General features: G+C 43.0%; 1 protein-coding gene across 2 annotated transcripts in view; it reads right to left on the minus strand.

The window, feature by feature from the left end:
• Positions 1-13,324, minus strand: part of Necab1 (N-terminal EF-hand calcium binding protein 1) — a 165,212-nt gene that overhangs the window by 5,807 nt on the left and 146,081 nt on the right. The window contains exons 10-12 of one of the 2 annotated variants that reach the window (XM_060386022.1): positions 9,240-9,352; positions 3,113-3,190; positions 1,287-1,405 (exon numbers count right to left, since the gene is read on the minus strand). In XM_060386022.1, coding sequence (XP_060242005.1) covers positions 1,287-1,405; positions 3,113-3,190; positions 9,240-9,352 — 310 coding nt within the window. The remainder of the gene's footprint in view (positions 1-1,286; positions 1,406-3,112; positions 3,191-9,239; positions 9,353-13,324) is intronic. The other variant, XM_021652365.2, reaches the window with a different exon arrangement.

The raw sequence follows: 13,324 nt of genomic DNA on the forward strand, positions 1-13,324 counted from the left end.
GTGAAGGTCCTTTCCCAATCTGTAGGCTGTTGTTTTGTTCTGACGACAGTGTCATTTGCTTTACAGAAGCTTTTCAGTTTCATGAGGTTCATTTATTGATTGTTGCTCTTAGAGCCTGTGCTGTTGGTGTTCTGTTCAGGAAGTGGTCTCCTGTGCCAATGAGTTCAAGGCTCTTCCCCACTTTTTCTTCTAACAGATTTAGTGTGTCTGGTTTTATGTTGAGGTTTCTTCTTCCTCTGCAAGGCTTTCTTTACAGAAAAATTTCTCCAGGACCCTCTCCAGTGTTCTGTTCTTATTTGTTCAAGTCCTCACTCAGAATTCGTCTTGCTGTGCATCTGAGGCTGGAATCCCAGCAGGCTCGTGTACATTCTTTCCTTCCCCAGCCTGTGTATTTGTCCTTGTCAGTCCCCACTCCATGATGACGGCTTTTGTCCCAGATGTCAAATGTTAATGATTGGAACATGCTTTCCATTTACAAAACCTTGAGAACTCTAATTTGCTCTCCATATACCTAATTAAGATACTATTCACCTTCAAGTGGAAAAAGATAACTTCAAGTCTACAAAACACGTGCTGTCTCTAGTGATAACTACTGTCCTGTGCCTGGAACTGTGTTTTGTTTTTGTGTAAATGTGTGCCTTTGTAAATATATATATTTGTCAAACTGGATAGATAGCACATTATTCTTAGAGGCTGTGTTTTCACTCTGTTCCCAGTTAGCTCCTAGCAAAATGCTTGGTCAGAGCAGGACCCCAGCCAGTGCTGGGAAAGAGGCTAAGTATCCCTGGATGCACTGCCAAGCTCACATTATTGCTCAGTATGTGTGTGGTTAGTGACAAGTGGGTGGGTAGAGAGAAAATGAACTTTCTCAACAACCTTTCATTCCAAACATGTCTCCCCATGTTGTTCTTTCTGCCAGTTACAAAATCATCTCTTATAATGAACTTTTCTAACATAATATTAACCTCTATCCTGTGGTCACATTTCAAATTGCATTCAGCATACTAAATTTAATGGAGTAAGGCATATGAGTAAATTTTTTAAGGTTAGACTTACACTTAAATTCTGCAAAAATTATGGTGCCCAACTAGCTACCAGTACTAGGTTTAATGTATCTAGAAACAAAGTAATTAAGGACAAAAGACAATAAAATATTTCTTCCCCCTTTCCCAATTGTAAACGATAGGAACAGTAAGGAAAACGTCACTGATAAAGTGTGGGAGATCATGCTCTCTTAAGAAATAAACAAAGCAAAGCAAAAGAGCAGGAGTTAGGAAAGCACACACAAGCGTGAGGCATGCTCCGGCAGTTACCAGGAACTAGCATGGTAGAAGTGAGCTCTGGAGTTTCCAAGAAGTCCACGTTGCTTCTTTGGAATGTCTTGCTGTAATTTGTCTGGAGGTGGCTGTGAAACAATTGCAGGTTAAAGTTGTGTGTTTTTACTTAGAACCCTCCCAAGTAGAGTCCAGCAGAACTCAAATTTAACCAATATACTGAGCTTTGGTGGAATGGCTCGAAGTAAATGTCCAGATACAGTCTGCTCTCGATTCGTGACTGTAATAGAACCTGGAGAGTGATAAATGTCATCGGGGTTTAGAAGAAAAGGTATTTAAGATAAGTATACAAACAACATTCAGCAATAGGAGGTAGGCTAATTTCTTAATATCTTCATGTTTAAGGAACAGGATCTAAGGACAGGAACTGTACATTTTCTGTGAGTAGAGAATAAAATGGGACTTATTAAAGGCCTTACTCTTGGAGTTGCCTTGAAGGATCTCTGCCTGAAATACTGTTGTTGCCATTGTGTCTTTCTTATTGCACAAAATGCTTCAATTATTTTTTTTTTTTGGGCAAGCACTCTGACACTGAGCTACATTCCAAGACTGTTCCTTGAAGCCACAAAAATAAAGATTTCAGGTGAAATACTAATCAGTTGAATTTTCCACCATTCTCTTAATTTTATTACCAAAGTTAAGTACCCTAAAACACTGATTACTGAATAGCTATATTTTCTGCATTACCTAAAATCAGGAACTATATGTGATAGAAGAAAAAAATTCATCTCATTTAAAATTTCTTATTTGTTAGCAACATTACTACGATGGTTACTATTTTTTTTTTTTACTAAAGTTGGTTTGTAAGCTTTTGCAATGTCTTTCATTCCTTTACCTGTAATGTTTGAGGACTTTTAAAAAAGTTATATTAGCCACTGTGTATAGTTTTAAATTTCAATAAAACAATATTCATAGAGCTTATATGTTATGAAGCTTCATGCCCCATCAGTTCTCCTTCCTGATATACGCATGACCCTGGTCTTAGGGTCCATTGCTGTGAAGAGACATCATGACCACAGCAGCTCTTATAAAGGAAACATCTAATCAGGGCTGGCTACAGTTCAGAGGGTTAGTTATCATCATGGAGAGAAGCACAGTGGCCTGCAGGTAAGCATGGTGCTGGACAAGGAGCAGAGAGTTCTACATCTTGATCCACAGGCAGCTGAAAGAGACTGTGTACCATACTACGAGTAGCTTGAGGATATGAGAGCTCAAAGCTCATCCCCACAGTGACACACTTCCTCCAACAAGGCCACACCTCCCCACAGGGCCACTAGCTAGGGCCAAGCATGCAAACATGCGTCTATGAGGGGCACCTCTATTGAAACCACCACACTTGTCTAACTGCTTCACTGAGAGCATCAGTAAAATGAAGAGGCTCAAAGTGGGATCAGTATTCAAAGCTGTGAAATAAGAGCGTAGGATTCAGTGTAACAGGGAAAAGCAAGTTTTAAGATGAGGTAAACACCGCAGACCCGGTGGTGCAGGCCTGGAATCCTGGTGCTTGCAGCTGAAGCAAAAGCATTTCAAATTCAAGGCCTGACTGGGCCACAGGGATGATGAAAGACCACCCTGGACAACCAATCAGACCTGGTTTTAGAGCATAAACTTACCAGGAAGCTGGGATAGAACCGTGACAGAGTGCTTACCTGGCACGCCCAAAGCCCCTGGTTCAATCTCTACCACAAAATAAAGCATTTCTAACCATTTAAAAGTTTCATCATGTACACTGCCATGCTCCACACTCAGTCAAACAAGTCATTTTCCTCCCTACTTACCGATTCCACACACTGCTGTTCTCCCAGAACTCATAAATCATGTAGCGGGATTCATTTGAAAGCTTCTGTATTGAAATACTGAAACAGAAAAGGAATTGTCAGGTCCTGGAAATTAAAGAAGCAAAAGGAGGAGTAGAGAGAGGACTCAGGGGCAAAGCATGATCATCACTGGCTAGGCTGCCTCAAAGAATAATGTGGAGAGCAATGGAGGAAGACTCCCAACAGCCTCAAGCTTCCACCTGTGTACATGTGTGCCCATACATACGCTGATAACGGTACTCATGTGCGTGTGCGCGCACACACACACACACACACACACGCACATACAACTAACAAAATTTTCTAATCTCTTATTTTACTATGTAACATATATGTTACATATATGTCTAGGAAACAAATTAACCTAAGCCAGGAAGAATATCCAATGTCCTTATCAAGAACTAAGTAGTTTAGGGTATTTATTTTGACATGTAGTGTTTAGTTTAAGACCTTTGAACACTCATTCAAAGTTATTGGTTTTTTAATTTTTATCTATTTTGTGTTGTGTGTATGTCTGTGCACCATTTACATGCTTGGTGCCTGGTGTCCATGGGGGCCATAAAGGGTATCAGATTCCCTTGAAACTGAGGTTATAGCTGTGAACCACCCTGAGGATCCCTGGGTCATCTAGAAGAGCGGCCGGTGCTCGTAACCACTGCGCTATCTCTCCAGCTCCAGTCAGAAGCTTTACTAAGCATCTATTATATCCAAATTCATTTAAAAAATTTAGAAATAGCCTACTCATGGTAACGTGGAACAAAATGGAGCACAGTCACGTAAAGCAGAGAAGAGTTGGACAGGTAGTAAAGTAGATGAGGGGGATCCAGGTCAACACTGAAACAGAAGGACAGAGGGACGTGTCCATGAAGTTCATGGCCTGTGTAGGAAAAGACAGACGTGAGATGTGCAGAAAACTGAATTCTTAATGACCTCTTTTTAGTCTAATATTTCATAATATATTTAAGGCTCTACCAATGAAATAATCGGGGCAGGTTTAGGATTTACCTATTTGTGACCAGCAGGTGGCAGTAACTACACAGGGAGTTTAAAAAGATCCTGCTCATGGCCTTGTGGAGCATGCACAAAGGGCATTTTGTTTATTTTGATAGTGTTGTAATTTTCAGTTTTCGTATAATTTGGTTTACTATTAATGATATGCTAATGTTACTAGTTCAATTTAAGATTTCTCTGAATAAGTATTTGCTATGTGATCCTTAGGAACAGCAGGGAGTTTGTAATTTTCTTACCCTAGAAGTCCATGGGTAAGCTTGTGACTTTTTCCATAAACCTCCAAGGGATATATATGCAAATTAATGTGCATATATACATTTTTTTCTGGGAAGAGAATCTGTAGCTTATTTAGGTTCTTGATGCTGCCCTAATAGTGTATTCGTCAAATTTCAACTTTATTTTCTTTAGGATAAAGATTAAAACGCATTTTAAGCCCTCACCAGTTGCCTCCTGAGAACTAGTTGTTAATACTACTCATTCTATTAAAAGCCCAGTTATCGTACTGTAAGAACGGTTACCAGTTCTGGACTAACCACGGAAAGGCCTACAGACCTGTAACTCCAGCATCTGGACGACAGACGCAGGCGGAGCTTAAGTTTGAGGCCAGCCTTGGCTAACTGGGAGCTTTCTCTCAGGCGCGGGAGCACCTCATTGATAGTTCCTCCCTGTGTCAGGGATTAGAGAGGAAGGGTAGCATGTTATGATAGGGGACTAGGGAACGAAGTCTCAACAACAACAGCAGCACTCATTGAACCATGGCTCTCCTCCTCTGAAAAGTGGTTCTGTGAGGACTGGAGAGGACCCTCGCCTACTCCTGGCCTCCTTCCTTCTCTTAGTGCCCGCCCTGCTTAATACAACCGGGGCCAAACCAATGAAAATAAAGTTGTAACATGAGGGACATAACTCCCCATATTTGCATACCCAGAGGTCTGGGTTTGGCCACCAGATTTCATTTTATCCACAGGGATTGATGACTAATATTTCAATGCACCCCACTAATTCTTAAGGGTATCTCAAGAGCGAGTCTTACAATTTAATGCAGCCATGTCTCTTGAGCCCCTGATACTGGAAATATGTACATATTCAATTTTTAGAATTCGGTAGCTGAGAGTAGCCTCAGAGATCACTTAGTTCAACTGAAAAAACTGTAGAATCTTAGGACAAGAGTGTGATTTGAATTGCTCTCCATGAGAAGAATCCTGTTTTCAAAGTTAGAGTATGAAATCATTGAAGGCAGAAACCATTTCCCGCCTGGAGTGGAGGCTGATTCACCGTGTATGCCCCTCATTCCAATCGTGACGCTCTCACAGATGGCATCGACCGTCTGTAACCACTGAGAAAGTGAGCGGCCTACGGCATACCGTGGTAGAGCAACTCACATAATGAGCTGCCGGAGGTTTTCTCCAAGTGTGTGTGTGCGTGCGCGTGCGCAGGCATGCTCTCCAAGCTGGGACTGTGGAGGTCAGAGCTAGGCTGTGGAAGTCAGTCCTCCTCTCCCACTCAGGTCACTGGATGGGACCGCAGGCTCCTTTGCCGCCTGCGCCACGTCGCTAGCCCTCACCACAAGTCTTTAAAAGCATCACTGACATTATAGCACAGCTCTGTCAGCCCTCGAACTTGCAAATTTCTCAGTGAATCCTCAGAGCAAAGGAACTAATTCAGTTGCCTGAATGTAACAAGATTATTACTGATAGGACCTGAACAGGACGGATCGTACATTCCACCCCTAGTTAGCCACAAAGCGTTCAGGAATCTTTAATTCAACCATGATTCAATCCCGACAAGGAAGATTAAAGCTGGTTTTGAGTGAAGGTTGGGCAAGTTTTTAACACACCACAGGCTGCTTTTTTTCTAAGCTGGACGCATTATAAGCCTGTAATGAGTCCCTTGAAAACTAAATGAGAAAGTGGATGCAAAGTTGCTCGTCTTGGAAAGCATCACCCGGCGGCAGCACTTTGTGTCTCGCGTGGTGAGGCTTAGCTATGCCTTAGGGGATCTGGCGCTAAGGATCATGGGAGGCGAATCTTTGCTAACTCATAGCTTCACCAGCCCAGCACTAGGCAGCTGTGGAGGGTATACAGGATCACAGCTTCTGACGTGCGTGGCATTTGATGATTCATCAACAAGTAGAGAACTGGAACGGATTAAACTGTTCATCTGAAAAGCTGAATATAGACGGGCCGCGTCTCTTATTAATGTTTATTAATAAGGCCTGGGTAACTTATTCTCTGATACTTACTACATCTGTATACACCCTGATGATTGCTTCAAAGAACACTAGCTGCAGAGTATGCCGTAAGTGGATGAAGCACGCTAAGAAACACAGTAGTGTTGAAGGAAAAGGCGACGCAGAGAGTCTACCCTTTAAGAAATGGGTTTTAGTTGAGGCATCAGTCTCTGAGGGTTCCCAGGGCCCAGTTTTTTGGCTCTGTTTGGTCTCCTTCTGGAGCTCCTGTTCCCTCCAAGTCTTTCTGTCTCCCCCTTCTTTCATAAGATTCCCTGCACTCTGCCCAAAGTTTGGCTTTGAGTCTCAGCCTCTGCTTCAATACCTCCATCAGTAGAGTCTTTCAGGGGCCCCCTGTGGTAGGCTCCTGTCCTGTTCCCTGTCTTCTCCTGCTTCTGATTTCTATTGCATTTGACCTTCTGAGTAAGAATTGAGCATCTTCCCCAGGATCCTCCTTGTTGTTTAGCTTCTTTAGGAGTATAGACTTTAGTATATTTATTCTACAACCAAGAACCATGCATGGAGATAACCTAAAACCGCTGCTCAGATGTAGTCCATAGACTCAAGTCACCAACTGGGTGCCATAGGAAGGGGAGCAGGAACTGTCTCTGACATGAACTCAATAGCTGGCTCTTTGATCACCTCCCCCTCATGGGGGAGCAGTCTTGCCAGGCCACAGGGAAAGACAATGCAGCCAGCCCTGATGAGACCTGATAGGCTAGGCTCAGATGGAAGAGGAGGAAGACCTCCCCTACCAGTGGACTAGGGGAGGGGCATAAGGAGAGAAGAGGGAGGGAGGGAGGGAGGGATTGGGAGAAGACGAGGGAGGAGCCACAGCTGGGATACAATGTGAATAAATTATAATAAATAGTATTTTAAAATAATAAAAAGAAATGGGTGTTCTCCTGGCCTCTGCTCATCGCTGGAACAGTCCTTCATGACTCTGCATGCTATCACAGATGTACTAGCTTCCTGCCCCACCCACAGCAGGTTCTTTCTTTCTGGAGCTATTCATACCCCCAGGTCCCACTGCACATGAAAACGGTATTTCAGAACCTTAACAACTTTTGTGCCCTATTAATAAACATAAAGCATCTAACCAAATCCCTGCGAATCTGGCATGGACTTTTCTTTTGCTCCTCGCTAATTCAAAGGAGTTTACTGAGTTCAGTTTTCTTCAATTGAAGAGGTGCTGTTTGCATTTTCTAAGCAGTTTTATTTTTAAACAGGTAGGCTTTTAAAAACTACATACATTCCTTCCCTGGCAAACCTCTAATTCTTCCAAGAGTGAAGACGCTTTTATCTTTGCTCTTCTGACCCTGACATGAAGGAGAATAGCAGGCACAGAGGCGCAGCGTTGCCTAGGGTCTGTTACAAAAAGGCCGCACTGGGAGGTCGCGGGGAGTTAATGATACTCACAGTTCGGAGATGGGAGGTCAGCCAGGAAGAAGGCATTGGTGACTCCAGCTCAGATTCCATGGTTCTCAGCACATGGAAGATACTATCCCAAGCACCTCTCCCATAAACATTTTATGAAATTGAGTGAGTGTGTGTGTGTGTGTGTGTGTCTGTGTGTGCATGTTTGTGTGTTACTAGGTGTTGAACCCAGGATGTTATACATGCTAGGCAAGTGATAAGGTCTCACTAAAATTTCCCAGGTAGGACTTAAATGCATTCTGCCACCTAGGCAATCCCTGAACGGGTTATTTCCTGCCTCAAGCAGATAGGATCACAGGCCTGTGTGAGCGGGCCTGCCTCCAGATGGTTCTTGGTGATGAAAAAAAAAGAAGTGAGGATTACAGCCAGTAAGAATAACCAAGACCCAAAGCTCTGTATTCCTAGCTTTAATCCCAGTTTAATTCTAGCTTACTTCCAAGGCCTGAAAGGTAGGTTTTAGCATAAATAGGATTTAATTAACCACCGGAAAGAAGAGCAAAATAAAGGCACAAAGCACGAGTTTTTATGCGCACAAATGCACATCTGCTAATGTTTAAAGAACGTCAAGGAAGAAGTTGAAATGAGCTCATAGATGTGGAAGTTTTCTGAACGCAGCCAAGTTTGGGCCTTTGCGGCAGGCTTCCAGCGCAGCATGAGAGACCAGCTGGTTGCATATTTATGGAGGAGGCTGGCCAGGTCTGAGGTATGGTAAGGAGGATAATGTTTGATTATTGGTGGATGACGTGTGTTTGGGCTTCCGGGCCTGAAGGCAGCAATCAGAAGGTCTCCACGAACACCTAGCACTTGACTGGATACTCTGGAGGGGCACTGTGGAGTCCTCGGGACAGGAATTCTACCATTGCTTGCGGAAAACTGTTCTGCTAACGGTTTATCGGACTGGTTGTAGTTGAGAGACTACAGCTGATGTGTAGCATATTTCATTAGTCTTACATAACAGCCGAGAGAAAGCCATGGAATGGAGAGAGGAGAGAAATGCTCGCCACTGATTTTATGAAATAGTCGACGTCTGAAATCATGATTTTGGCGAGCCCTGCTCTTCCCACAGAGCAGGAAGAGTCATTAGTCCACACAGTAATCAAGGCAAGACATCCGTGAGTGGGAAGCCTTGTCTACTGAGATGAATTCAGTGAGTGCTGGTTGCCTGTGTGCAAAGGGGGAGATTTCAATCTATTTGAAACCTTTCGCATTCAGAGGACTTTTCATTTTATTTCCCTCGGTATGCCTAACGATTAAATAAACTCGGGTTCAAAGATGAAACATAAAATATCCTGCTAGACTCTGCAAATACCATAACCCAGAGGGCTGGGTTGCCATGTAGAATTTAACACCAGGATCTGGGAATCCCACCCTGGCCAGCCCTGGCCAGCCGGTGGAGGCTGGCGTTTGAGCGCTTACCGCAGGCACCCGCTTTGGGCTGACGCGCTCTCCACGTAGTGCTTCAGAGCAAGCTGGAATTCCTCCAGATCGTCTTCCATCACAGACATCTGGCGCTGTACGAGCATGATGTGCTGCAGAGGGAAGGAAGCTTATCATCTCACAGACACACGACCAGGGAAAGCCGTGGGACGGTTCCACATCTCAAGTCAGACAACAGCCCGACAACACACAGCAGCGGAGGCTAAACCAAGTGCCCTCTGCACTGAGACACTTCCTCTTTAACTGCGAGAGACGCCGTTAGCATCATGGAGGGGCTTTCAGCGCAGGTAGCAGACCCGGGCACCGGTATCTTAGAGACTCCCCAAAGTGCCCCTGATGGGCAGTGAATCGTCACCATACCCCAAAGCTACCAAGTTTTAAAGGGAAATTCTATCTTACTCCGCATAGCTCTGGCTTCTTGGATATTTTGTGACATCAGATACTGGACAATCAATACAATCAAAAACATTTTTTTAATGTGGGCATTGGTGATTAAAGGGCTAACATATATTACCCACTTACAACATGAGCTATTCTGAATGTCATAACCCTGTGCTCAATATTGTCAACTTGATCTGTGAGGGAGTTTCCTACATTGTATTAAGTTAGCTGGTGAGACCCAGTTTAACCGTGGCGGGCCCCAATCCCTGTACTGAATTAAAAAAGAAAAAAAGGCAAGCTGAGCACCAGTGTTTTAGTCTCTGCTTCCTGACTGTGGATGGATACAGTACAACCAGCTGCCTCCTAATCCTGCCTGATCCTTCTCTGGCACCACACAATGTATCCTTAAAGCAATAAGGCCAATTAAACAGTAAGGCTTTCCTTCCTTAAATTGCTTTTGCCAAATATTTTGCCACAGCAGCAAGAAAAATTGCTAATATTCCCTGTTTCATAGCTCACAATGGGGGTTGGCTAGTAACTGCTTTTCCTAACAAATCTTTTTTTCTTTTTTAAAGATTTATTTATTTACTATGTATACAACCTTCTTTCTGCATGTAACACCTGCAGGCCAGAAGAGGACACCAGATCTCATTACAGATGGTTGTGAACCACCATGTGGTGGCTGGGAGTTGAACTCAGGACCTCTGGAAGAGCAGACAGTGCTCTTAACTTCTGAGCCATCTCACCAGCCCCTTCCTAACAAATCTTATTACCCTTATAACAATTACAGTTTCAAGACTTCCCCAGAGATCTGCCTGTGTGCCTCTCATGGAAGTATAGGTCTCAATATTAGCCCTATCTTCATCTGCAAGGATTGAGAAGAAAAATTTAAAAGTGTGAACATAAGCCTCACAAAAGTGCACTAACAGATTTAAAAAACAACTCAGAAAAATAATATGGGATATAAACAAAGCGTGCCCAATATTGTTAACCGTGAAGCATAGAGACCATAGCTTGGCCCCTGAGCTTCTGTTCCCTGTTCCATTCAATTTCTCAGTGCTTGTCAAAGAGCTATCTGTCAAACACTGATTGTGGGAACTAAATATATCTGGTTGTGGTGGTTTGAAAAAGAATTGCCCCTATTGGCCAATAGGGAGTCACCAAGGGGAGGGGCACTGTTGGACAGGATTAGGACTCAAAAATGTCTTTGTTGAAGTAACTGTGGCATTGCTGGAAGAAGTGTGTCACTGGGGGTCGTCTTCGAAATTTCAAAAGCCCAAGCCAGGCCCAATCTCTCTCTCTCCCCTCTCCTTGTAAATCAGGTTGTAGTTCCCAGCTGCTGACCTAGGGCCATTTGTGCCACAATGCATACTCCCTCCCATGATGGTAATGGATTAAGATTCTACACTGTAAACAAGCCCCCAGTTAAATGCTTTCTTTCATAAAAGTTGACTTGGTCATGTTGTCTTTTCTCAGCAGCAGAAGACACCAACAAATTTATGATGGTAAATACAGCATGCTGAGTTCTGAGTATGCAGTGATAGATAGAGACAGACCTCTAGGGCTAGGTTCATAATTAGAGCAACTGCTTAAGTCCTAACTCAATTCCCAGTGCCATAGGCACACACAAAAAAGACTTGTCTTCAAAGGACTTAGCAAAATACAAGGCTAAAATCTATATCTAGATAATGAGATCAGCTCACATATGATGTTAGACTATATGTAAGTCAGAAATAAGCCTAACAATTTTTTGAGGAAACAGTATTGCATTGCCAATGAAATACTAAACTTAGCCATAAAATTCTTCAGCTGTTTGATTGTTAGAAGCATCTTTGAGTCCACGGTCTATATGAGCACTCAACAGGCTATGAATAGTCTATAATCTCCATACCCCAGCTCCCCAGGAAGGTGATGTTCTTCAACTGGCTTTTAAGGATGATCACAGAGGTTAATGAACCAGAAGAAATTTTCACAAAAACAATTGCATTGCAAGGCTATTCTAAGAACTGAGACCCAGTGTTTAATCATGGAATTTCCTAGCTGAGAAATGTTTCTCAGCTTGAATTCATTGTTGTGATCAAGCAGGAGGGTTGTGTGTTTCTCATCTATCCACCCCATTCATACCTTGATGGCCTACTTTGATCTCTCTCTGTCTCACTGTTTCTCTCTGTCTGTCTGTCTCTCCCTTCCATTTACTTCATGTTTGTCTGACCTCCATAGACTAATTCATAATAAAGAAGACATAATAGTATGCATAGATTCCAGATTTTGAGCTAAGGCAGCAACTTTGTGTACTCTAAAAAGGGTGCCTGTGAAGATTAGATGTTCAAACCCCACAATGCTCATTTTTTTGTTTTTCCAGGCACACTATGGTACTCTGTCACACCCTCTCTGGCATTTAGGTACAGTCATTTGTTGATTTTTTTAATTGAAAGATTAAAATAGAAGTTCTAGGAAACACATTTGAACCTAAAGTTATAAATCTAGCATATTCTATTTTTTTTTCTCCTGTTGGTAGGAGGAAGTCCCATTTGGAGAATGAGAGATCCTCAAGATGAGATGAATATGGGCCCTGAATCACTGTGTGGGCTTTTTATTGGAAAAAGCAACATTTGAAAAATTGTATTGGAACCATTCTATAAATTTGATCCATTTTTGCCATACATAGCCAACTTGAGTTCAAGAATCCAAGGGACCTTTGCTTTATTCCCTCTCAGGGTCAAAGATCAAGAATCAGAAGACACAAACCTGTTACTAGCTGCCAAGGTTTTGGATAAACAATCCGTTTTTTTTTTTTTTTTTTTTTTTTTGCCTGAGTCTATCAGGAACTTGGTTTAGTATTAATAATTAAATAGAATTGGTTTCCAACAACATGACTATGGACATGTCCTTCTCTAGACATCTGCAAGGACTTCTCAGATCCGGCATTTCTGAGGGGCTGTCTTAGATAGAGGTGTGGAGTCTAGACTTACATCTACCTGTTTCTCTAAAGTTCTTTTAGTTTGAAAGCAATCCTTCACCACTCTAGAACTTACAGCCCCTTGCAATGTTCTTCTCACAAAGTTCCAGGTTCTATTTCCCTCCCTGGGTTAGTGAGATTGTCATGTGAACAAGACCTGATAATGGAGGTCAGCAAAGGTCTTCTGCAAACAGCAAATATTTCAAGCTTTGCATGTTACTTGGCTTCTGTTGCAACTACTCAAATGTGTTATTGTGTGGTCACAGCCACAGACTAGAGCAGGGGTTCACAACCTTCTTTAATATAGTTCCTCATGTTGTGGTGACCCCAGCCATGAAATTACTTTGTTGCTACTTCAAACTGTAATTTTGGTATTGTTACAACTTGTAATGTAAATATCTGAAGTACGAGATATGTGCGACCCCTCCCCCAAAGGGCTAGGCCACATAAGCAAACGAGAAGGGCCCAATTTCAATACAACTTTATGCATAGGTGGAAGACTGTGAACTAAGCCCACAAAGTGCAGCGCTGAGCTTCTACCTGTGTGAAAGGCTTGGCCAACACCAGCAAAGCGGATGCGAAGCCGGCCACAGACACCTAACGGAGGTCACTGGAGTGTCAAGAACCGCACCACTGATCCCACCTGAGGTTCCCACTCACAAAGCCGTGGTTACTGTTTCAGGTCCCTGAAGTTTGCGTTGGGTTGCTGGATAGCAGCTGGGTG

This window comes from Meriones unguiculatus, chromosome 6 (genome assembly GCF_030254825.1).
Source record: "Meriones unguiculatus strain TT.TT164.6M chromosome 6, Bangor_MerUng_6.1, whole genome shotgun sequence".
Taxonomy (NCBI): domain Eukaryota; kingdom Metazoa; phylum Chordata; class Mammalia; order Rodentia; family Muridae; genus Meriones; species Meriones unguiculatus.